The sequence below is a fragment of the Neofelis nebulosa genome, chromosome 13 (genome assembly GCF_028018385.1).
Source record: "Neofelis nebulosa isolate mNeoNeb1 chromosome 13, mNeoNeb1.pri, whole genome shotgun sequence".
Taxonomy (NCBI): Eukaryota; Metazoa; Chordata; class Mammalia; order Carnivora; family Felidae; genus Neofelis; species Neofelis nebulosa.
In genome coordinates this window covers 37,466,694-37,491,920 of record NC_080794.1, presented here as the reverse complement: position 1 = coordinate 37,491,920, position 25,227 = coordinate 37,466,694, and the positions used below count along the sequence as shown (strand labels likewise).

Genomic DNA, 25,227 nt, shown 5'->3' with positions numbered 1-25,227 from the left:
TGAAGTCATGAGTTCAAGCCCCACAATGGGAGTGGGTGTCGATTATACTTAATTTTTTTTTTTAATGGTTCAGATGGTAAATTTTATGTTATATATATTTTACCACAATTTGAAAAAAGGAGTGTTTTCTAAATGTACATGGATGCAATTTTTGGTGAATAAAGTACAAATTCACTTAACAGGCCCTAGTGGGCCTCTCAGGACGTGGCAGATTTGAGACTGTCATAGCCCTCTCTATCCTTCCTGTCTTCCACACATGTTCATGGAATGCTTTCTATGAGCCAGGCACTGTTGTAGGCACACACACAAAATGTGGGTTAACATTCTATTGGCAGAGACAGACAAATAAAATTTGAGCCAGGACGCATCTATTCTAGCTGCAAATCACTTATCATACATATGATTTGCAAAATGTTTTCTCCCAATGTCGTCTTTTACTTTCTTGACTTCATCCTTTGAAGCACAAAGGGTTTTTTTTTTTTTACAATTTTCTTTTAATTTGAAAAATGTTTTTTAATTTTAATTATGTTTTATTTTAGAAAGACAGTGTGCCAGTAGGGTAGGGGGAGAGAATCTTAAGCAGGTTGCATGATCAGCGCAGTGCCTGGCATGGTGCCTGACACGGGGCTCGACACAGGGCTCTATCCCACTATCCTAGGATCGTGACCTGAGCTGAAATCAAGAGTTGGATGCCCAACTGACTGAGCCACCCAGGTGCCCCTGAAGCACAAACGTTTGTAATGTCAATAAAGTCCAACATACTGAACTTCTTTTCTGTCACTTGCACTTTGGTATCATATTTAAGAAATCACTGCCTAATCCAAGATCATGAAGATTTATACCTATATTTTCTTCTAAAATGCTCATAGTTTAGCTCTTCCATTTAGGTCTATGATCCGCTTTGAGTTAATTTTTGTGCGTACACACACACACATATATTTTTTAATTTGGGTATTAAGGGCGGAGGAAGTGGGATACCCGGCGGAATTGGCGGGAGGTCTCCGGACCGGCTTCACCATGTCGAAGGTTTCCTTTAAAATCACGCTGACGTCGGACCCCCGGCTGCCTTACAAAGTACTTAGTGTTCCTGAAAGTACACCTTTCACAGCAGTCTTAAAGTTTGCGGCAGAGGAATTTAAAGTTCCTGCAGCAACAAGTGCAATTATTACCAATGATGGAATAGGAATAAATCCTGCACAGACTGCTGGAAATGTTTTCCTAAAGCACGGTTCCGAACTGCGAATTATTCCTAGAGGTCGTGTTGGAAGTTGTTAATACCCGCTACTCGGAACATAGGATTACCTTTCCAAATAAATAAATATTGGTATCGTCGTGAGAGTGAAATCAAGCATTTGAAACACTATGAGAACACCAGTAGTCGATGAAATAATGAAGGGCGACTGTCCTTCCTGTTATCCAGACTCTTCCTTTGAGGAGGGGCTGCTTGTGCACAGAGGGCGCCATCTCCACAGAAGGTCATAGTCTTGTTGCTACCTCACAACACACACACGTAGTTCATTTGGGGTAAATGGATTATCCAGCTGTGTTTTGTAAGTGGTGGATGCTTCTGAGAACTCTTTCTGAGATCGTTTAGAAAATTAAAGTTGACTGAATCTTCCTATTTGAGTTAAAAACTAAAGGATTATGGATCGTACGTGGCAGTTTGCTTGATAGCATCTGACTTGCAGATTTAAAAATAGTTGAATTCTTAATTGTATGTGGTTTATGACAAAGGATATAGACATACCGGTGAATACTTAGCTATCTTAACTTTTTGTCATTTATGTTTTTTAACTTTTGAGCTATGTCAGAAGTCCCCAAATTGAATTTTTTTTGTTCTAGCCCTTAGGCGTAAAATTGATAACGCGCACCAAACAGTTTTAACTATGATCTTGCAGAATCCAATACTTGTAATGGTAAAAATTGAGAATAAAGAAGTGTCCTTTGCTGAAAAAAAAAAAAAAAATTTGGGTATTAAGGTATAATTTACATTCAATAAAATTCACCGATTTTAAGTATATCGTTTAATTAATTTCTTTAATCAGTTTTAATCATTCTGTATTGCTGGATATATTTTCCTGGGGTGTTAGGGATAGGAAAAATTGAGTGTGTACCCATTTTCTCTTCTCCTTATGCCCCCTGGTTTTCTTGTAAATGAGTGTGTAGTTATGTGTGAGCGTGTGTGTGTGTGTGTGTTTGTGTGTGTGTGTGTGTGTGTGTGTGAAAGAGAGAGAGAGGGAGGGAATTTTGATGTCAATTCAAAATTTTGATGTGTCTTAGGGGTTCCCACTTAACTTTGTCTTGCAGCCCCACAGAGCCACTTAATTACATACGAGTTGAATGAATGAACGCAGTAATCAAATGACAGTCCATCAGCGTCTGCCTTCAGAGCCATCAGCACCACATGGCCACAGATGTTTCCATGCAGCTGCCCATGGTTGAGGTCAAGACGGGCACTCCTCAGCTTGGCCCCTCCATGGACGTGTCTGAGTTTTAGGAGACTGTTTTCTAATTTGTGATTCCTTCATAAAGTGCCCCCTTTCAGGATAATTACAGAGTCCTGTGATAATCTATTAATTGGACCTGGTTTCTGTGCTGTGTGTTTCCTCAGCCTTCCGCGGGGCTGCCCCAGTGGTACTTGCCTCCTGCCAGCAGCAAAAGCAGATGTGGCTGACCCACACACCCTGACCTGGGAGCCAGGGAGGGCTCAGAGGAATGAGTGGAAGGCCTGGGAGGAGGGCACTCTTCCCTTCTGAGCCCTGCAGCCTTGCTCACTCTGGGCCTTTGCATTTCCTTCTGCACCGTGAGGGGGAAGTGAAGCAACCTAATATAGGTGCTTAATGTGTTCCAGGCTTAGAAGAATATAGCTTAGAAGTGAGGCTGTCTAAGCACATTACCCCCAAATGATGGAGGGGTTTTTTGTTTGTTTGTTTAAGATTTTATTTTTAAGTAATCTCTACACCCAATGTGGGGCTCGAACTCACTCGCATGCTCTGATGACTGAGCCAGCCAGGAGCCCCCCAGATGGTGTTTTTTACAGGGGTGTATTAAGGTTACATGTTGACACAATTCTTGTTAAGATGGTGACTTGAGGGACGCCTGGGTGGCTCAGCTGGTTGGCCGTCCAACTTCAGCTCAGGTCATGATCTCACAGCTCGTGGGTTGGAGCCTGGCATTGAGCTCTGTGCTGATGGCTCAGAGCCTAGAGCCTGCTTCTGATTCTGTCTCCCTCTGTCTCTGCTCCTCCCCTGTTCACTCTCTCTCTCTCTCTCTCTCTGTCTCAAAAATAAATAAACATTAAAAAAAGAAAAAAAAAGTTGGTGACTTGGAAAGATGTTAGAAGAAAGGAGGACCAGAGGGGAAGGAGGTCAAAGGTGTCCCCTACTCTGAAGCCAGCTCTGCCACAGCTCAGGCCCCCATCTCTTGCCCAACTACTGGCTTCCTCTGCCAATGGTGAACCCCAGTTATGACTTTATATACACATTTCTTCACTAGTATCCCCATTTTATAGATGAGGTAACTTAAAGTGACTCGCTCAAGGTCACTGGCTAAAAAAAAAAAAAGAAGAAAACTGTCTGAGTCAGGATTCGAACCCAGATTTCACTAACTACAGCATAGTGGCCTTAACCACTAGGGACACTACTTCCCTTCCAGGACCTTAGCCTTTAATATTCCTCTAAACTGGGTGGCAGGCGTAATAAAACAATAAAGTATTTCTACCCTGCCCTCCTCTCTTCTTAGCCTGAGGGTCTGAGGCTGGTGAGAGAATCTTGTGTTGTTTGAGCCAAGGGAGAGGGGAATGAGCAAGCAGTCAGCCAGCCAGGGCCTGAGGGGAACCTGGGGGTACCCCTAAAGAACCGGGAGATATGAAGCAAGTGCATAAAATGAGATCAGGAAACTGCAAAGTTTTCAACACTGATTGTGAAGGAGGAGGCAGGAGGAGGCAGAGGAGAGTCATAAAAGGGCTGAAACTCCCTCTGGGTCTTAAAGGAAGGGGGAGGGTTTGCAGGCAGGACAGAGGGATGACATCCCTGGTGAAGGGCACTGGAATGAGCAAAATCAGTCCAGAGAAGGGAGCAGGCCATACTGACCTGTACCTAAAGACAGGGAGTGGTAGGGAGTGTGGTGGGCCATCAGCCTGTATAGGGCAAGTAGGGCCCAATATCAAAGGTCTTGAAAGGCAGACCGTGGAATCTGACAATAGGAAGCTATTGTAGGTTCTAGAGTAATACCCTGATGAGCTAGGAAATAGAAATAAGAAAGGTAATCAGAACAAATTTTATAAGCCTGGAAGCATTTTCCAAAGTTGGATGTTATTTGTAAGTCTATAAGCTTTATTAGCTTTTGGTCTTAGCAACAAAGGAATCTTTCCCAGCTTCTCTTCAAGAGCCCACCCAATACCTGGGACAAAGCTCCCTGTTGGGTCTGAGAAAGACTGCCAGCTCCCATCTGGGGGCCCTTCTGTCCAGCTGGGGGGCATTTGCAAGCCCTATGATGAGGAAAGCCAGTCTGGCTTCAGGGAGATGGCGACTCAGCTGTACTTTCTTGTACTTTCTTGGGAGTCCAGGCCTCAGTCTGACCAACTAAGAAGAGGGGCCCCTGGGTGGCTCAGTCTGTTAAGCATCCGACTTTGGCTCAGGTCATGAGCCCCATGTTGGGCTCTGTGCTGACAGCTCAGAGCCTGGAGCCTGCTTCACATTCTGAGTCTCCCTCTCTCTCTGCCCCTCCCCCGCTTGCACCCTGTGTCTTTCTCAAAAAATAAATAAACATTTAAAAAAGAAAGAGAAACGAAGAAAAGTGCGCTCGCTGCCTCCTGGTCTTGGAGAGGGGTTAATGTTTATTGTGCCATCGAGTTCTTGCCTCTAAGTACCAATAAGACTCTGTCTTGGAGCTGGGCATGGTTGTTTTCTTTGTTCTTCCTTTGTGGCAAGGGATACACAGCTGTGAGCATTGGCGCTGCTCTTAATTCCCCGGAAAGTGAGCCCAGACACCATCCAAAGGCTGAGCACCGTACACTCCCAGCTCCCACCCTGAGGGGCCGAGAGTGAACGAGGTCAGCCACGGTCAGAAGACGGTCATTCAAGGGCTGCGGCCTGTGTTTACGAGTCTGTGAAACATTACTAACCCCCATCCCACCCAGCTTTCACAGGGTGGCTATCAGGAGGATGAGCTAAGAAATTGAGGGTGAGGGTTCTCCTAAAACTGCTCTGGGCAACTTATTTGTTACCAGCGTTTTCAGATCCAGTTCTAACCCAAGTTCATTCAATTTGGGGAACAAGTCACCCAGCTCTACCAAAGAGATGTGAGTCTTCTCAACTATCCCAGAGTTTGAGACTCTTTGTCAGAATCACTGACGAGAATGCAGGTTCCTGGGGCCCTGCCCCAGGTGCACTCAGCCAGAATCTTCACCAGAGCCCGGGGATCTGGGTTTTAACCTGGGCCCCACACACTCAAGTGGGAAAACTACTGTTTTAACATCGGGCAAACAAGGCCTGCCTGGGACCAGGAAGAGAAACAAGGGAGATAACAGCTTTCCAAAGGCCGGTGTGGGAGGTCTGCCCACACCCGCCACCCCCCCCCCACCCCCCACCACAATGGTCAAGGGGAGGGAGAAGTGGGAAGGGCCTTGGCCTTCATCTGGCCCAATCCCTATTTCACTGATAAGGAAATTGGGGCCCAGAGAGGGCAATGAGTCCCAGTCACCCAAGGAATTCCCTTAGATAGGCCTGCGGTCCCCTTGCTCAGAAGGCCTCACCACCCCCTCCTTTTCTGCTTCCATGTGCATGTGTGTCTGTGTGCCTTGTCCATTCTGCACCTGCCAGGGCCACACCTCCTCCCAGGAGCAAGCCATACTCCTAGGTGCCCTAGGTTCTTGGTCTAGTAAGAGGCTAGAACTAACTCCATTTCTTGGTGCTCCTGCTCCCTAGCCTCTTACATTCAGAGATCAATTTTGTGATTTTCGTGACTGCATAACAAATGGAACTGTAACTTTTTCATAGGAGGAAAAAGAAGTCTCTGGAAGTCCTTCGAGTTTCTCTAAGTGCCTTGGGCTTCTATACACTGTACCCGGGCCTTCTAACCCAGAGCAACCAGGTGAGCTCTCCCTACTGAGCTCGGTGGGAGGTCTGACTCAACGCCTCACCTTCCAGGGCTTTCCAGCACTTTTCCCTGGTAGCATCAGCCAGCCATGGGAGCCAGGGTTCTTGGCACAGATGGCACACAATCCACATACCTCCATTACCAGGCTGGCAGGCAGCCCCGGAAAAGGACAGAGCAACACACGGGTGGACCCGAGTCTGAAGAAACTTGCCTTTTACCGGCAACCATCCCCCTCTTTTATTTCACAGCACTGACGAGACTCAATTGTTTTAACAAACCTTTTTTTTATTAGAAAAGTAAAAAATATTGCATAGGTCTTAATACTTGAACATCAAGTGTATTCATGAACAGCGAGTATCTTCATGTAAACAGTTCTAGATGGAAGACCCAGATGGCACTCTTCTGGGGGAGGGGTTCCAGCCCCCCACCCCACCCCAATCGGCCCCATCCCCTCACAGGGATGTACTGGTCAACTCCCCAGTACACATTGGGGGAGGGGAGGGAGGGGCAAATGCAGCTCCCAGGTGTATTTTTTCTTCAAGTGTCAAAGATCCCCAAGTGATCCCAACACCCACCCCTTCCTACTCTTACATTCATGCGTCTGTAAGATAGCTGCCTAGAACAGGTCAGTAGTGAAGCTCTGATCAAAACAAAAACAAAAACCAAAACCAAAGGTACAAAAACAAAGAACACATTTGGCCCCTTCAGACCATGAGATACACAAAACCGCCTTGACTTCCCCCCTCCCACCAGGGCTGCTACCAGGAGCACACAACCCCTTGCAAAGGCCAGTGCAGCCCAGCTGCTCACCTGGCTGTCACACCACTGTTGTCTTAACTGTCAGTAACGATAAAAATAATAAGGTACATGCTACATACACATCCAGCCAGAAGCCCAGTTGGCCCCTAAGCCTTTGTTTCATGCTACAGTACTGAGGGGCATAGGCCCCCAACCGGGAGCTACCTGCACACCTCAGTGAGCTTCCTAGGAAACACAATGTTCCCCCCACCTCCACCTTCCTCCCCTCAGGTGGCTGTTGTCAGTTTGCTAACCACAGGCGTCAATCCCTCAGCCCCTGCCTGCCAACCTCCACCTCAAAATCAAAAGTTGAGTGGTCTCTGGCGTGGGGGCAGGGTAAGCCCCGGGTAGGCCCCCCCCCACCCCCCACCGAGGCTCAAGTTCAACACTCCTCAATGAGCAGCTGCTCGGAGCTATACAGCTTTTTCTTGATGACTCGGAAGCCCGTGCTCAGCGTCAGGGACTGGCTGAAACCGGGGACGAAGGGAGAGTTGGCAGAGCTGAACAGCCCCTGGATCTTAGGCCAGAGGCGTGAGTCCAGGCGCAGCACGAGGGTCAGCTGGAAAGTGGGCACCAGGCTGGGGTCGAGGGCCAGCTGGCCGACGCTGTGGCAGCTCTTGCCTTGCTCTACGCAGACGTCCAGCAGCGCCCCCCGCAGGCCACACGGCTCGCTGTAGGCCAGGCGCAGTAGTTCCTTGCCCACCTGGCTCACCAGCTGGCTGGGCATCAGCAGGCGCGCTGGGCGCCGTGAGCCCAGCCGCGCCTGGGACAGGCTCTCCTGCAGCAGCTGCATCAGGTTGGCACACAAGTGCTCATCCTCAGGGTCGCTGAGCAGCTCGAAGTCGGGCAGGGACACCCCATCCAGGTATGCCGAGTCTGGTAAGGGAGAGCACACAAGGGAGGGATATAAGAACAGCTCCAAAGGCGGGGGGGGGGGGGGGGGGGGAGGGGGGGTGCTCTTGCGTTAAGAAACCAACACTCCTTCCCACTCTGTGCCTCAGTTTCTGCCCCACACTTGTACCCTATACTCCAATCTCCGTCCTCCATCCCGCCACCCCTCCGCAATCAGGGTTCTGATGGGATAGGAAGACAAGGCGGCGTTGACCCCTTCCAGAGCGGTGCTTTTTCACCTCCCGGGCCCCGTGAGTCGCGTCCAGTCTCCGCCCACGGCTTACCTTCCTCCGGCCCAAAGCCACTGTTGCTGCTGTCCAGGGACTCGCAGTCCGAGCTCTCCAGGCTCGCGCAGCGACCAAGACCCTCTTCTCGGGCCGCCGACCCCCAGGCTGAGCGCGGCGGCTGATCTGGGGTGTGAGTTCGGGACAAGGACGACGATGAAGAGGAGGAGGACGATGAGAAGCGATCCCAAAGGCTAGGCATGATGAGGACGGACGCCAGGACGTTTGCAGTTGAGCTCTGGATGCAGGAACGCAGAAAACGCTGTAAGACAGGAGGCGCACGGACCCGGCGTCAGTCTGGGGGCTGGACCAGACTGAGAGCGCTCGGACCCTCAGGATTGAGGCCTCCCCACGCAGGAATCAGTACATACTGAAAGGACACTTACCAGCTAGCTCGGTCGGCGAGAACTGCTAGGACAAGTGCGTACTGCCGCTTGAATGGGTGCGCGAACTGGTATCAACCCCCGCGCACTGCCCAGACCTGTCCCTTCTACCCACCCGCACCTCCCCCTTGGCCTGCCGCGGTCCCTAGCACCAGCACCGAGAGGCCTATAAGGACTAGAGCGGAGAGGCCACGCCTCCTCAGCGCCTCAGCCCAATCCAGATCCGGGAGTGTGGCCCTCCTCGGCCAATGGGCTCCGGGCGCACGTTCGCAACGTTCTCTCCTGCCCGGTGACAGAGGTCTGGCCCCGCCCCCGCTGAGCCCCAGAACGCTCCCAGCCGAACCCCGCGCCGCGGCCACGCCCCCTTTCTGGAAGGGATCCGCGGCGGCTGCAGCTGCCAAGGTCCCCGAGGGCGCTCACGGCAGGGGAGGATCAAGGAACGACTTGTTTATTATAGGGTCCTGTTGCTGGGGGAGGGGGTAGCCGTGACCGCGCGGGGGGAAAGGCAGGGGAACTTGAGGGGGCGGCGGGCCGGGAAAACGGTTGCCCCCAGCGTCTGGGAACCTGAGACTACAGGCACAAGTAAGCGCTCGGGTGGATGCCTGTGGGATGGCGGCGCGGGGAGCAGACGTTAACCCGGCCGGACCTCGCGCACATACCCCACGCTAACCCGGCCTTGCATAGGGTCGGAATATGGGGATGGGGTCCAGGCAGGGCTGGTCCCAGCACCGAGCTCTCTTGCAGCGCCACCAGTTTGTTAACTCTACAGCCCCAGGGGGTGGGTTAATGGGGGAGGTCCATGCCCCCCCCTCCCCCACATATGATCCTCGTCCGCTAGATCGTGTCCGCTCCCACCCCCAACTGCTTCCAAGGAGAGAGTTTGGCGAGGGTGGCTAGAAGAGGTTTGTTGGGCTCGGGTTCCTAGCGCCTGGTCTTGGGTCTGAGAACGGGGACTCAAATTCGATGAACACAAGGGCCCTCCGCGGGCCCTACAAACCGACAGTGGTTTGGTGGTGTCTCCCCCGCCCTCTGTACCCGAGAGTCCTCGGGCGTCTGCCGGGTCCTAGCGCCCCTCCTTCCAAGGCGCTTTGTGTAAAAGAACCGGAGAGTTGCATCAGGACCAAGGACTAGATCTCCGGAAAAGTCCGGGAGTGCAATGGCCATCCCCTGTTTCGTCATTCAGGCGGGGCCGCAGGATATCTGGCTTGATGGCAGTGCTCGGGGACGAATAATGATTACTGAGGGTGGGAGGAGGTTCGGACTTTACGTCTTTAAAGCCTTATCAATCTGGGACACCGGGATCCTGATAGAAGAGGGAACCAAATTTACAGCAGACGCTCCCACTCCGGGAGCCTAACCAGATCCGACTGGCAGGCCTCGCCTCGGGGGCGGGCTTGCGCGTGACAGATGACACTTGCTGGAGGTCGGGCCCCTGCCATCCCCACCCCCACCTAATTAAAAAAAAAAAAAAAAAAAAAAAAAGGCTGACCCGTGGGCCTTTCGGGCAAACCGTGACTCGAACCAGAAAGGACCGGAATTGAGGCCCTGCACCGCCCCCCCTCCCCCATTTTCCAGATGGAGGAACCAATTATGGAGACAAATTTATGGATAAAAAATAAATTAGGGGGAGTCAGATTAGGAGATAGCGTTAAGATTGCCGCACAACAGAATAGTCTTTTGGCCGCTGGGGCGATTAAGGCCTGAACACTGGCCCTTTCTTCCTGTCCTCCGAGTTCCAGTCACTTACTGGGAGCCTTAAAGACACCAGGGTCAGGGGGGTTAGGGGAAGTGCTTGGAGGGCTGGTGGTGGTAGGTGACATTCTCTTGAAATCACAGTTTACTGAGGCGGGGTGACCCTTATGGATGTGGCCTTGTCGCCAGGACAGAAGGTTAAGGAATGAATCCATCAGAGTACAATTCCCTCTTCCCACCAGACAGACTGGGTTGGGGACACCTGAGACAGAAGGAGATAGTTTGGGGATGTTTTTCTTTTTCATCTCTCTCTCTCTCTCTCTCTCTCTCTCTCTCCCTCTCTCTGTGGCAGGGAAAAAAGGAAATATTTCAGAAAAAAATGTGGAACACTAAGAAAAATAGAGGTTTTTTAAAAAGTGGATATTCACAAGCAAAAGAATCCAGAGACCGTGTGGAGAGCTCAGTTCACCAGTAACCATTCATATTCAATATGGTATTTGTGTGGTGCATTTGAGTGTTTGTGTGTGTGTTGAATATGTGCAGTGTGTCTGCAGTGTAGGGTTTGTGCTTTGTATGTATTTTGTGTGTATGTGTGTGGAATATCTGTGGTGTGAGTGTGCTGTATGTGTAGATTTTAGTGGGTGTTGGTTATGGTGTGGTGTATGTGAACTGTGTGTGTGGTATATATGAATTGTGAATGTGGTTTATATGTGGAGTATATGCAGCGTAAGTGTGGGCTGTGCAGTGTGTGTATGTGTGTGTTATTTGTATGGCAGCAAAACATGGTCATGAAGCAGTGTACTAAGCACATTTTATCATTCACTGTCTCATTCTGTTATTGCCAAGTTTTTCCCAAATGGGAAGGCCTGTGTTAATGGGCACTGAGTAATTTTGTTTCTTTTCAAAAGAAATCCACTAATGTTGTTGCCTCATTGTGTTTTCTAAAAATATGGAAAAAAGGACCAGCAGTCTTAGACCTGGACGTCTCTCCCAGAGCAGAAGGGGTGGGCTGCAGAATAAACAATCACCTACAAGGAGGCCTGGGGGCCGGGGAGGCTCCAAAAGACTTTCCTCACTGACCCCCTTCTCCCCTGTGAAGGAGGGCTCAAAGCCCCATACCATTGTCTTCCAGGAGAACCTTTGGACCTGGAAGAGGAATTTCTTAACTGTTAGCCCCTCTGTGGAGTCAGGGTAAAGGGCGTTGATCCATCGTGTGAGGGGAAGGGAAGGGTAGGATCCCTTCCATCTGGCTGGGGCTGCAAAGTCTTCATTACCACCCCACTTACCCCTCCCACTATTGAAGCAGATGGGGGTGTGGCAAACACCTAAAATGTGCAACTCCTGGGGGAGGAGGAAGCTCAGTCTCCTCACCTCTAAGCCAGGCCTCCTTGGAGACCTCAAATATCCCATAAACCCTGCATTTGGTGTGCTTCTCTCTCCCTACTACTCCCCTTGGGCCTAAGCTGGCTGCAGGTCAGACTTGCCTGAACATGCCCCTGCCTGAAGCTTTGGAGACCCAGCTCTGGCATCCCTGCAGCCAAGAAGCCTTCCCCAGCACGCCCACCCCCACCCTCCCATCCCTTAGGTGACCCTCCTCATGTCATCCTTATACCTGTGTATATCTCTTGTTAATAATTGTTTCCACTTTAGTCTTCTTATTGGACTATGAGCTTCTTGAGGATGGTGTTCTACTCTCCTTAACTTCCAGTGGACAGCACATAGTAAAGGCTCAGTGAACATTCCTTGGATGAACAGATGAATGGATGGATGGATGGATGGATGGATGGATAAAGCAAGAAGGTGAATTTTCCCAGAATTGTAGACCTACATCTGGATTCCCAAGACCAAGGTGGGCCTTTGGGGTGGACCTTCAGAATACCCGGATGCTACGTTTCTATCCTCCTTCTGACAAGTGCTGCCCAAAGTCTTGGATGTATCTGAACCTTTTCCTCGTTTCTCAGCTCAGGTCTGGGAGTGGGGCTTCTAAGGCCCCAATTTAGTTCTCCAATTGGAAGATAGCATACAACCCAAGGAAGCTGGGGAGAGAGGGGACATTGTGTAGAGGGCTGATGTGGGGAATCTTTTCAAGCAATTAGTACTTTACCTTCAAGTGCTTCAAAATACTTAAAAAAATCTTTTGACATAAAATTCACATACACATTCACAATTTTTTTTTTAATTTTTATTTTTGAGACAGAGAGAGAGAGAGAGAGACAGAGCAAAGGGGATGAGGGGCAGAGAGAGAGGGAGATCCAGAATCCAAAGCAGGCTCCAGGGTCTGAGCTGTCAGCACAGAGCCTGACAGGGGCCTCGAACTCATGAACTGCAAGATCATGACCTGGGCCAAAGTTGGAAGCTTAACTGACTGAGCCACCCAGGTGCCCCACGATGAACAATTTTAAAGTGAACGATTCAGTGGCATTCAATTAATTTCCAACGTTGTGCAACCACTATCTCTAATTCCAAAACATCTTTATTACCTCAAAGGAGACCCCAGATCCAAGCGCTGGGTCACTCTCGTCAAAATCCTTTTGAAGTTTACATTCCCTTGTTGGAATAGGGTTGCTCCTTTGCCCAACTCCAGAGGGCATCCTTCGCTTTTGAGTCTGTGCATTTACATATGTCTTCTAGGGAATTGTGCTCTAGGGAGCACGGGTCACATAGACGTAATGTGCAACATGGACAGCAAGACAACCACGGGGAGACTGGCTGAACTCTGAGCAGGAGTGGCCTAGTGTCACGTCCTGGGTCCTGAGTGACTCAGGCCTCTGGAGCTGGTAACCAGGCCCCATGTCCCAGTCACTGTGGCCAGAGCCCTGACCACACAGACACTGCCTCTTCCCGGGCCCTGCTCTATTCCCGTGGGACCTGCCACAGCCTGCAATTGAAAGTCAATGAGCACTCACTCCTGGCCTCCTGCCTCTCCCGGTTCAGGCGGTTTTTGTCCAGCGCACCGATTCCCAGGGCCTCAGTCTGGCAAGTCGCCCGAGTCGAGATTGGGAAGTTAAACCAGATCTTGGGGTGGGAACCCTAGAAGTCAGGATGGGAACCCCTGAAGGACAGCCAGCTTGCCTGCAAGGCTCAGCTTGGGCACCTTCGCAGTTCTTTGGAAACATCTCATTGAGGGTAGTGGAGGTGGTGGGAGGAGCCAGTGGGTCAGGGCGGTGGGGAGAGGGTGGAGGGGTGTGGTAGGAGGTGGAGACAGTGGAGCCAGCAAAAGTGTTCCCAGGACTTCTGCGGCTTTTTTACTTGAAAAACAACAAACGACCTTGTCAAAATAAGCAGGGCTGTAAGTGCACCCAGTTTATTAGGAGGGTTGTGAAAAGCTATTGACAGCCCAGGGCTTCAGGTAGGATTTTGATTGCACTGTTGCAAGAAGAACTAAAAACTCAGTGGGTAGTCTTTTTGCAAATGAAATTATTTTTTGAAATGGAAATACTAACAATACAATGTATTGTATAGGCTTAAAAAGAATATGTCTTAAAAACTACCATCTATACCCTGAGGAATGAAAACAGTACCATTCTACAGATGAGGAAATTGAGGCCCAGAGTGAGTCCAGGAATCCTTTCAACCAATGGCTTTCAAGCCCAACTGATAATTAGAATCATCTGGGGAACTTGTTACCATAGATTCTCATCTCTCCACCCCCTATTTTAATTTGGTAGGTCTGTGTGGGGCCCTTTCGTACAACAGCCCCCTAGGCGATCCTGACGCTCGGCTCCGTTTTAGTTGGAATGTCTGCTGGCCTCTCAGAAAGAAAGGTAGGTCCTCAAAGAAATGCTGGATTGGCTCCCCAGCCTATGAAAGGGCCTGCCTGTGGGTTGGGGTGGGTTAGGGGCAGGTGACGTGGCGTGCAGTTGTGAAGACTGGGCCCACACAGGGTCATGGTGAGCTCACAGCCAGCTAGTTCTTCTGGGCCCCTAGGTTTCACAAGTCATTTCCTTCAGGAACAGGGCAAGGGCAGGGGGAACCCCACAAAGGGCTGGCTCAATAAACCACCATGTCAAAGGATGGGGTTTTTGAGAGCTAGTGGGATAGCCTGGTGGAGGATCCTGACAGACCTCCCTTTACCCCAGCAGTGGTGAGAGGCACAGAGGCTTACCAGACTTCCACTGCTCCCCGCCTTGTTTCCCACATAGCCAGAGGGGTCAAGGGGTCCTAGGGGACGCAGCCAGACTCCAGGACACCGGCTCTTTTCTCACTAATCCACCGGGATGCCTCTCAGGAAGGAATCCCATATGTTCCAGGGTGAGCTTTCAGCCAGCTTCCCAGGATCCCTCTCCCACTCGGGCTTCTGAACCCTTAAGAGGAAAGAAAACAAAGAGGAGGGAAGGCCAGAGGCAACACCCCTCTCCAGTTAGTGCCCAAGGCCTAAGCTAAATGTCCCTTGATTTCTGGCCTTGTGAGGGGACAGGAATAACCTAACCTGAGTTCAGGTTATGTAGCCACTGTGCTGTGGCCTGAAGCAGCTTCTTGGAGGCATGACATGTCTTTGAATTCCAGTATTTTTTTTTTTTTTTTTTACAAATAATGCAATCTTGGGGCGCCTGGGTGGCGCAGTCGGTTAAGCATCCGACTTCAGCCAGGTCACGATCTCGCGGTCCGTGAGTTCGAGCCCCGCGTCAGGCTCTGGGCTGATGGCTCGGAGCCTGGAGCCTGTTTCCGATTCTGTGTCTCCCTCTCTCTCTGCCCCTTCCCCGTTCATGCTCTGTCTCTCTCTGTATCAAAAATAAATAAAAAACGTTGAAAAAAAAAATTAAAAAAAAAAAAACAAATAATGCAATCTTGCATTCTCTTTTTACATGTTATCTGTAATTAATCTGTGTTAATTTTAGTAGCAAGCTTTTTATTTATTTTAATTTTCTTTTAACATTTATTTATTTTTGAGAGACACAGAGCATGAGCGGGGAGGGGCAGAGAGAGAGAAGGACACAGAATCTGAAGAGGCTGCAGGCTCTGAGCAAGCAGTCAGCACAGACCCTGATGTGGGGCTCGAACCCACAAACTGTGAGATCATGACCTGAGCCAAAGTCGGATGCTCAACCGACTGAGCCACCCAGGACCCCCACTTTTACTTATTTTTTAAGTAACCTCAGCATGGGGCTCAAACTCATGACCCGGAGTTCAAGAGTCACATGTATTCTTTACCAACTGAGCCAGCCAGGTGCCCCTAGTAGCAAACTTTTAAATCATCAGTTAATATTACTTAATTTCTCCCTTCCCCTCCCAAAACAAACGAACAAACAACCCAGTAAAACCTTTAAAAAAAATTTTTTTTTTTACATGTATTTATTATTGAGAGACAGAGCTAGACAGAGCATGAGCATGGGAGGGGCAGAAAGAGAAGGAGACAGAATTTGAAGAAGGCTTCAGGCTCTGAGCCGTCAGCACAGAGCCCTATGCAGGGCTTGAACCCACCAACTGTGAGGTCATGACCAGAGCCGAAGTTGGATGCCCAACCGACTGAGCCACCCAGGTGCCACCCCACCCTGCCCCTGCTGGTAAAACCTTTTAATAAAAAAAAGACACTGCGATTATCCTGTGGTTTCATGTAGTGTTGGGATTTTCATACCCCAGTTTTGAAAACCCAGAACTAGGGGCGCCTGGGTGGCGCAGTCGGTTAAGCATCCGACTTCAGCCAGGTCACGATCTCGCAGTCCCGTGAGTTCGAGCCCCGCGTCAGGCTCTGGGCTGATGGCTCGGAGCCTGGAGCCTGTTTCCGATTCTGTGTCTCCCTCTCTCTCTGCCCCTCCCCCGTTCATGCTCTGTCTCTCTCTGTCCCAAAAATAAAAAAAAATAAAAAAAAAACGTTGAAAAAAAAAAGAAAACCCAGAACTAGAGCGTCTCAAAGGCCTCTTTAACTTCCACAAGGATTGTAGTGAAGGAAAAATCACGAGTTCCCTGGAAATGCTTTTCTAAAACTCCCAGGCCTGGCCTGTAGCGGGGTGGACCATCTGGAAGATGTCTGCCCAGGAAGATAGAAACAGGCGCTCCAGGTCCAGCCCTTAGAGTTTTCTTGCCTTTTGAGGGTTTCCAATTGCCGTATATCAAAAGGGAAGGAGGGGTCAGAGTGGGTTTGTTCTTCAAGGTGGGGGGGGTGGGTGGGGGTGGGGGTGACAAGAAAGATCTGAGCTGCCACAATGGGGACAGCCTGAATCCAGGCTCACAGCTTGCCTGGACTGTAAAATGAGCTCACTAATTTTGCTTTTTGAGAAACAAGACACCAGGAGGGCTGTCTAGCCTCTGGGTACCCCAATGGGTACCCCAAGGGGTTGAGGTGAATGAGGCTGGATTAGAATGCTCAGCAGAGAGGTCCAGTTGACCCTCTCTCACTGTCAGAATCTTTCTGTCAGTGGAATGAACCTTAAAGTCTTTGAATGTTAGGGCCCGAGGGCCCTGGAAGAGTACCTCTTCCAGCCTTCCCACCTGCCCACTTTATGTACAAGGAACCGAGCAGGAGGGTGAGTAGGCCTAAGTGTTGCCTGAGATCTCCCACTCTCCTGGCAGTTAGACCTCATTCAGTCTTTAGGAACTTTCTTTTCTCGGGCTTGCACCACTTCCTCACCCCCCTGCCAAGCCTGTCTGTAATTTCACTCAGAAGTGTGTTTTTAGTAGCCAAAGGTTTGGGAAACACAGGTCTATGCGAAAGGCAGCTGCCCAGGGTCTACTAGGCTTTTTTCTGAAATTCCTTGGCTGGCAGGTGATTGGGAACTGCCAGTTCTACCTGGCAACTTTGCCACGTGCTCACAAAGATCTGTGACCTTTCTGGAGCTCTTTGTGGTTTTAAGAGCACTTCCATGTTCTAAAGTATTTTCATAACGCCACCAATAAAAATAACTAATACTGTATAGTGTACTGGTGCCTCACCAGTGTCCTTTTACAGGTAAGAAAACAGGTTCAGATAGGCGCAGTGACTTGCCTAAGGTCATACAGTCATTCAGGTTGGAGCCATGACTCTAGATCTAGGCTCGTTTCCTTAACGCCACCCCACCCCACTGACAGGCTTAGTTGTGAGCCAAAGGGGACTGTATGGCTGGAAATGGGGGGCACTGCGTGTTGGAGAGTGGTGGTATAGAAGAGGTAGAGTGAGCACCTGGAATTGCTATGTTGTTGTTAACAAAAAAACTTTCTCTCCTGGGTTGGTCCTTGTGTTATCTAATAGGGTTCTGCCTCCCCCTGCAGAATTCAGCAGGGCCCGGCAGTGCTGACTCAATAACAAAGCAGACTGCCACCCAACGGGTTTCTCTTTAGCTAGACACCCTCAGACCCAGAAGTGACAGTCCACCACATACCCCCCCTCCAGGTATCCTTCCTGATGGCTCGGGTCCCCTCTAGGAAGGCCAATCTGGGAAGTGGTGCACCAAAAGTGGGCTCTTTCCCTCCCCACAGCGTCCCTTTTGTAACCCACAAAGGACTGGCTTTGGCACAGGAATCCAGGAGCCAGTGCCGAATCTTTTTGTGCTTAAAAAACAAACGCAGAGAAACACAAAAAATTCTAGATCTTCAGATTCTGCTCTGGGAAGAGGTGCACACAAGAGCTGAACCGACTTCCCCAGATATCTATAGCAGCGGTCTGCAGTGGGGCCAGCCGGGATGGGGGAAGGGAAGAACCCCCTGCTCTCCCCTCCTCCCCCCATCCCGCCGAGGTGAGCCCTCAGGGGAGCCCGGCCGTGGAGGTGACAGATGCAGAGCAGCTGAATGGGGGGCGGGGAGGGTAGGTTTGTCTCCGCGGACCCCCTACGGGGTAAGCCGGGACGTGACTTGGAGAACGTGCTTCTGGGGGACCGGTGGGGGAGAAGAGTGGGACTGAGAGAAAGGCGGGGCCGACTCCGGCCCCGCCCCCCGTGAAGAAAGAGACTCCTCCTACCGTCCGGGGGAACGCTGTCCCGCCACAGATGCTGAGCTCAGCGTTTCGCTCAGGTCGCGGGGCTGCCGGGTGGGGGCAGGGCGAAGGGGCCGGCGCCTTTCTGTTGAGGGCAGAAGAGGGGGAAGTGGGGGAGGAGGGAGAGGCAGAGGAGGCCCTTACAACCCTGAGGCTGTAACTCTCCTCCGACCGGGTCCGCTAACAAAGCGTTCTCTGTTGGTGTAGGGGAGGCCTCCTGGGTGCACGCAAAACCTAGAGGGGCGGTGGGGGGAGCGTCTGTGAGTCATCACCCCAAACCCTGACTTAGCCCCAAGAACCCGCGTCAGAGAGGCCAAGCCCTGTGCCCTCTGACCCCAGGATTTGTTTGATGGAGGGAGTGCAGAGAGCAGTGCCTGCCCCTGGAAGGCTGCAGGCCAGAGCCGCCCAGGCCACCTCCAGCTCGCACAGGAAGGGACTTTTATTTACGGCAACCTTGAAAAGAGCAGAGAATGATCAGCTGGGGAGGGGAAGGAAGAAAACCCTTTGTACCCACCTGGCATAAACGGTTACCCAGGCCAAACGGGTGGGTGGCTATTTTTGAGCTGACCTACATACCTATTTGCCTCTTTATCTTTTTTATTATCACACATGGTTATTATGGGAGCTTTTCTTTAGCACTTGGTGCAGCTGCTGCATTTGCTGAGGGCTGCACAATGAGGCGTGTTGCCTCAATCTCCTGGAAAGTTTTAAGAGTCTCTGATCCTGGAAAGAAGGACATCAGTAGGTCTTGCAGGAGCTTCCCCAAGCTGTTTCCCCAGAGAACGGGATCCTAATCCTGAAGCACCAACTCCAGAGCTGGCCAGCCCTGGAGGCAAGAAATGACATTCAGATTTGACAGCAATGTTACTGGGTTTTGCTGAGGCTGGCCTAAAGCCCCCTTAGCCTCTGGGCCTCCCATTACAGCGAAAGTTGATCTTGTGGTCCTGCCGGGGCCCCGCTCTCTGGCCGGTGAGGTTTCCCTTTACAGACAGAGCAAGTGAGGCACAGAGATGAATTGTGGACGGAAGTAGCTAGGATTTACTGCTCCAATTCTGGAGGCAACTGTTTTTTTTTTTTTTTTTAAGTAGAAACAGGAAGAGCCTGGCGATTTCTCTTGATATTACCTTTGTTCAACATCACTAAGGCCTCCCTCTTGAACCTTTTAATACCTCCCCATTGTCCTTAGAGCAAGTCTGTCTCCTTCCCTTGGCCTAGCGAGCCTTTAGGGCAGCCCCTTGCTATCTCTAGATTCATCTTCCTCCCACAGCCTAGGAGGGGAAAATCACATATGGCTCTAATTACCTCTGAAACGCTCTTAAATTTTCCATAAAGTACAGTATGCAGGGCTTTGTGTATACAACTTTGCACAGTAATATGTATGTAGATGTGCAAAATATATACAGCCATGTACCGTAGATCATAAAGGAGGACATCAAAGTATAAGCATATAATTTACAGTATTTTTAATCACACTAAAGAGAAACAGGTACATAGACCTGGACGTGAGACTGGCAGAGGTAACAGCAGATTTCTGTCTTGTCCTATCTGGTGACCTCTCGAGTAGAGTATGAAATCCTTGGCCTGGAAGGAGAATGAGGATACTCGCACTCCTTAAACTATTCTTTTTTGCTTGGGTTTTTCTTTCAATGCCGGTATAATTCACTTCACCCAGGTTCCCTGTGCCGTGTGGGGAGTCTTTCCTCTGTGCTGTCAAGTGTCTTCCCTTCCAGCTGGCTCCTGTCTTCACACTAATTACTCTTCCTGGATGCCTTTCTAGCTCCTTCTCGCTCTGACTGCAGGCTGGTCTCAAGTTCAGGGCCCTCCAGGAGCCCTCTTTGAACATAGGTGGGAATCTCCATGTTCCCCTGCTGGGGAGTAAGGACAGGGAGTCCAACCCAAACCTGCCTGACTTTGAAGCCCTGCTCAGTTCAGAGGGCTGGGATGTGTTCCTCTCTCCTCACTTGACATCGTGTGTTGAAATGATCCCATCCTGGGTCTGAGGCCACATCACACTGTAAACTCCTTCATGTATTTTAAATCTTTAAACACCCACTAACACCACCACCACCTACACACACACACACACACACACACACACACACACACACACACACCTACACACACACACCTACCTCTGTATGTTAGATATGCTCAGCAAGTATTTGGCCCAGAATTGAATGGAACTAGAGCCTACATGTGACTCAGGGTCAATGTGAAATCTGTGGGAAGTCTCCCCTGCCCCCTCCCAGGCAGTGGGGAACTTGCTTCCTGTGAACTCTGATAGCATTTATTACTGTCACAGAAAGTCAAAACTGAAAGGGGGATTTCCCTTCTTGTCAGATGAGAAGACCAAAGGGAAGTATCCAAAGCAACCCTGAATGGGAACCAGATCCCACAGTCCACTGGCTTACACTGGCCCTCTCTCCCTTCACCTCATCGCCTCTTCAGAGAGGCCTTCCCTGGTGGCCCCATCCCTTCTTCTCCTCTGTTGTTTCCTTTCAAGGCACTCGGTCAGTATGGAATTATACGGGTATGTATCTGTGTGGGCCCCCAATGCCTGTCTTTCCAACTAAACTGCAAGCTTCAGGAGACCAGGGGTTGTATCTGTTTCATCCTGGAGCTCTAGTGCAGGGCAGGTCCACAGAGTTGCCAATAAATATATATGAGCAGGAAAAAATAAGTATCCGTATGGCCTGAGAACCTCCTCATGTGTGCCTAGGGCAGCACTGAGATTGGATCAAAAACCATAGAGTTGACAAGCCTCGAGTGCCCTGTCTTGAGGAGCTTAAGGTTAGGAAGGGAGATGAGACACCTAGTGAATAGCCTCACACAAGGAAGATGGTTGAGTCAGGAACGCCCGACAGGCCCAGTGTTGTTGCTGTCAAGCGACCTGGGAAGGACAGACGGGAGGTCGGAGGCCTGGGGCAGGGAACCAGTTAGACAGTGATTGCAAAACCTGAAAACCACTGAAGGGTCACAGCAGGAGAATGGTTAAAGAACTACTATCTCCACGCCACAGAATGTTATGTGGGTGTGAAAAAGAGGGAGGTAGACTTCGGAGAGATGTCCAAGATATATTGCTAGGTAAAAAGAACAAGTTGCAGAACAGTTTGTGTCCTCTAATCTCATTCTGAAGCAAAAACAGGACACTCCCCTGCAGACACACGTTGAACTGTGTGGAGAAAACAACTAGAAGGATGCTGGAAAAACTATTCACAGATGTTATCTCTGAGGGATGGAGGGGAGGGCGAGGTTTTACTTTTTCACTTTGCACCTTATGCACTGTTGAATTTTGACCAGGAACGCAGTACTTTCACAAGAGTTTTTTGTTTTTGTGTTTTGCTGTTGCAGAATTGGGGGGTGGGGTGGGGGGTGGGGTGGGTAAAGAGGTGGGGGTGGGGCTGGAGCAGTGGAGACTGCACAGTGAGAGGGCCCTGACAGGACCTAGAAAGGTGGAGGAAGAGTCTGAGAAGGCTATGTGGGTCCGAATGGGGAAAAGGGCGGTTACTGTGGAGACACGGTACCAAAGTGGAGGTGGAATGTGAGAAACACAGTGTAGGATGTGGGGGTCTCATTCAAGGTGACTCACCCCCACAGTGCTGGTGACCCTGGGCAGGGGACAAGGAGCCCAAGGCCAGGAAACTGACTTTTGGGAACAAGGGCAAGAAAACGAAGAAGGTTGACCTTTAGGACCCTACGGATTCCTTGGCCGCCTCACCATCCTTAGGGTACAAACCGTTCTGGCTGCAGCGTGGAAACAAACAGAGTGAGGAGGGGCCAAAGCCAAAGCCGGCTGGAGGAGGTCTGCCTTTCCAAAGGCTGCTGTGGTGTGCCGCCTGGGTCCCCGCCCTCCTCCTGCTTGCTCTTGTGGGCTGATGTCCAGGCCGTGGGTGAAAGGCCAGGACTTCTGGCCCCTTCCGGAGATGAAGCCCCTTCCCAGGACCCGGAGCAAAGGAAGCCAGAACAATGCTGTTCATGGAGATTGGGGGGAGAGGGAGCTCAGTAGGGGCACGGAGAAGTTTCTTGGCTCAGATAAGCCAGTAAGAGCCTAGAGAAGGTCAAAGATGAGGAATGTTCTGTGATTTCTAAGACAGCAGCTCATTTATCTCATAAACACTTGCTCTAAGCCTGAGTCCAATGGTAATACTGTCTCCATTGCAAGCTGGGTAAGAGCCCTCCTCTGAGGGGCCGCATTTGAAGGCTTGTCCCTAGGTCTCTCTACAAAAGGCCCTCTGAAAGGATGAAGGGAAATGTTTGCCATGTGCCATGAGGCACCTCCATTTAGTCTAGTCTGCACTACAACCTTCCAAAGGAGGTATTCTTTGACATCCTGGGAAACTGAGGCTGGGAGGATGGTGCTGTGTCCCTGACCACATGGTTAGGAAGTGTTAAAACTGGGATTTGAACCTGGGTGTGCCTGCGTCCCACTTATAATTTGGTTGCTTGGAGCTTAGAACACATTTTCCCATCAAAATAATGCTGTAAGTGGTGGTTTGGTTGCCATAATGGCCTAGCTCACCCAGGGTATAGCCGGAATTAATTCTATGTTCCAGTGTGGTTGTGGATGAATCAGGCTTCTGCGGGCTAGCCTGGAAACCCACTGGAGAGGGAAAATGCATTTGAGGGTGTGCCCAGCTGGGAACTCTTGCCCTCACTGCAGGGCCTGATTCAGGGCAGACAGGAGATATGGTGGCTCAGGGAGCACTTGTTCATTTCCAGAGCTCTTCCGGTAAGCCCTGGTGAGTTCTAGCTGAACTCACGAACTCACGGGAGGGGGGCAGAGCACTTGTCAGGTTTGGGGTTCATAAGGAAGGGAGTGCCATGAAAGAATGCTAGTTTTCAGACTCTGCACACCTGAGTCCTTTTTCTTCCTCACACTGCCTCTCCACTCCCTGCAGTCCTCTTACCCCTTCCTCCAGGATGATGGAAAACTTGGAAACAAGATCTAGGGTTCATTTTCCCCATTCAGTCTGGTAGCTGCCTGGGAAGTGGGTGCACCGGTGACAATGAGTGCACAGGGTCAGGAGCTTTGAGAGTAACTCCAGGGAGGGCATCCACTCATTCATTGATTCGCTTGCTCACTTATTCATTCAGCAAACATTTGCTGTGGGTATGCTGGGTACTGTGCTCTTTCCTTTTGTGGCACTTCCATTGTCCAAAACATCCTGGGCACGACTGCCTTTGGGTCTCGGACCCAGAATCTCAGCATTAGAAGGAATGATTTTTTACAGATGGAAACTGCAGTCGTCCATTAATTCAGGAAGGTCTGAGCGTCAGGCTAAATACTGAGAATAGTCAAAGCCTGAAAATAGAGGTCCAGAGAGAGAGGTGGGAAGTGATTTCCCCAATATCTCAGTCCACGGTCCCCATGCCTGGACCAGGACGTGCCCCTTCCGGCCACACCCATAGCCTTCCTGCCTCAAGAGGTGTCCCAGCCATCTTATAGGATTCTTCTGGTTTCCCCAGTAATGGAGTCTGGAGTCTGGAGCCTGGAGAATGGCCCCAGAGAAGTAGTGGGATTCCTTCCTCACTGAAAACACCAGTGCCTGGGCTCTCCCCTGGAGAGCTAGCTTTCCTGTTGGGGGAGTTCAGAAGTCTTAGAAGGCTTTCCTCAGTTCTTTCATGAACCACCTGCTCTCTAAATTCCAGGTCTTCACAGGCACTATAACTTCTGTGGGAACCCCCCTTTTCCAACCTCCTTCATCTGGCTAACTCCTACTTCCTTTGGGTCTCGGCTGAAAGACCCCTTTTTCGAGGACTTTGCTGGGCCCCCAGCCTAGTTAGTTCTCCCTGCTCCGTGCGCCCCCACAGCAGCCTGGACGTCCCCCCAGGCTAACCAGGGACGCTTAGGATTGTTCTTGCTAACTGAATGCCTGTCTTTCCACTGGACTGTGGTCTCTAGGAGGAGCAGACACCATGGCTGCCTTTCCTTTGTTTGTATCTTTGTTTTTAGCAATTGTATCCTCGTTGTCTCCATCCATGCTTAGTACACAGTAGGTGCTCACTGTGCAGTTGTTGAAGGACTGTGATCTGCAGCTAAAGGCAAGGCGTTCCAGTGAGTGACTTTCATTCAGGTCATTCAACGACTGTCCATCCAGGACCAGCACACACACAGGATATAAAGATGACTTGGAAAAAGGTTTACGATCTAGTAGAAGAATTTATCATTGAGAACCCCTTCTAAGAACTGCAAAAGTCTCCTTTTGCCAGAGAGTCTCCATCCTCTCCTAAGTTCCCCTTTCCCTCTCTGCTGGCCTGTTGGTACTTGGCTACTTGGCCTGGAGCCCAGCATGTGCCTCTGAGTTCCAGGAGGCACCCAGGCGCAGCACGACCTGGGACCGGAGGCCTGGTGTGGTGCTGCACAAAGGCCCGTGGCAGTGGTTCCAGGGAGCTCATGCACAGTGCAGAAGTGAGCACTAGTGCTCCCCGGGCTCCGGGCAGAGCAGAGGTCAGGCCATGGGTCCTCTGGATAGCTTTGTGCCACATGCATGAGCCTTGAGCTGTTTGGGAGAATTTATGAAAGAAGCACCTTATTCTCAAGTTCACCTGGAGAGAAACTTTGAAGGCAAAGGCTCACATTCGGTTCAAGGGTTTGAAGTGATGTCTCCAAATCAAATATCCCCAAAGCGTCCCTGGATCCCACAGCCATGAATACTGACCACAGTTGCTCCTACCAGTTCCCTGGAGCCTCAGTTTTTTCATCTGAAGGATGTTTTGTCATGTGGGACACGAGAGGCTGTTGCGTGAAGAATGAATCGGAATGTAAGTGCTGCCCCAGGAGGGAGGACACGGTGGGGTGGCCTCCCAGGGACCCTGCAGTGGCCCTCAGGCAGGTACTGGCAGCTGAAACCGAGCGTGGGGGAGAGGCAGCACTAGGACCCAGGGGCTGAGTCTGGAGCCTGCTCAGCCAGGCGAGTTCACAGCCAGAACACAATGTTCTCAGTGTACCCACAGGAAACCCTAAAGAGAAGAACTGCACATGGCCCTCTGCTGGGTGTGTTCTGGTCCCAGCCTTTGATTCTTTTTCCTAACCTCAGTCCCCACTTTCACATCCTGCAACCTGCAGAGCCGCCTGCCCCACCCTGCTGGGCTGGTCCCAGGCCCCGGGAGAGCAATCAGTGCAGGAAGCCCAGGGCCTTGCTGGCCTTCACCATTTTCAAATAAGACCCGTTTGCCTCTAACCTTAGTTTCCTGA

The 25,227-nt window shown here is 50.6% G+C and overlaps 2 protein-coding genes and 1 long non-coding RNA gene across 4 annotated transcripts; 2 read left to right on the top strand and 1 right to left on the bottom strand.

Moving 5' to 3' along the window:
* The first annotated feature begins 966 nt into the window (after positions 1-966).
* LOC131492825 (ubiquitin-fold modifier 1-like) lies at positions 967-1,815 on the top strand. The gene has a single exon (XM_058696648.1). The coding sequence runs from the start codon at positions 1,018-1,020 to the stop codon at positions 1,273-1,275; it is 258 nt and encodes an 85-aa protein (XP_058552631.1). The 5' UTR covers positions 967-1,017; the 3' UTR covers positions 1,276-1,815.
* Positions 1,816-6,363: 4,548 nt separating this feature from the next.
* Positions 6,364-8,596, bottom strand: DDIT4 (DNA damage inducible transcript 4). 2 transcript variants are annotated; one of them, XM_058696643.1, is made up of 3 exons: positions 8,459-8,596; positions 8,073-8,334; positions 6,364-7,773 (listed from the first exon to the last, which is right to left on the bottom strand). In XM_058696643.1, exons 2-3 carry the CDS (start codon positions 8,272-8,274, stop codon positions 7,280-7,282), a joined length of 696 nt encoding a protein of 231 aa, XP_058552626.1. In that variant the 5' UTR covers positions 8,275-8,334; positions 8,459-8,596; the 3' UTR covers positions 6,364-7,279. The 2 variants fall into 2 exon arrangements, with proteins under 2 accessions (XP_058552626.1, XP_058552627.1); XM_058696644.1 differs by having other exon boundaries at positions 8,073-8,310; positions 8,459-8,594.
* Positions 8,597-8,952: 356 nt separating this feature from the next.
* LOC131492824 (uncharacterized) lies at positions 8,953-21,385 on the top strand. The gene is made up of 3 exons (XR_009252307.1): positions 8,953-9,037; positions 10,500-13,911; positions 20,373-21,385. It is a non-coding gene; the product is annotated as an uncharacterized LOC131492824 (long non-coding RNA).
* Positions 21,386-25,227: the final 3,842 nt, after the last annotated feature.

What these genes read in the sequence shown, in the direction of transcription:
- LOC131492825 (XM_058696648.1), top strand. Translation starts at nt 1,018, where the DNA reads ATGTCGAAGGTTTCCTTTAAAATCACGCTGACGTCGGACCCCCGGCTG.
- DDIT4 (XM_058696643.1), bottom strand. Translation starts at nt 8,274, where the DNA reads ATGCCTAGCCTTTGGGATCGCTTCTCATCGTCCTCCTCCTCTTCATCG. An exon ending in TGGCTTTGGGCCGGAGGAAG is followed by an intron (nt 7,774 to 8,072) that starts GTAAGCCGTGGG and finishes CTCCCTTACCAG; the next exon opens with ACTCGGCATACCTGGATGGG.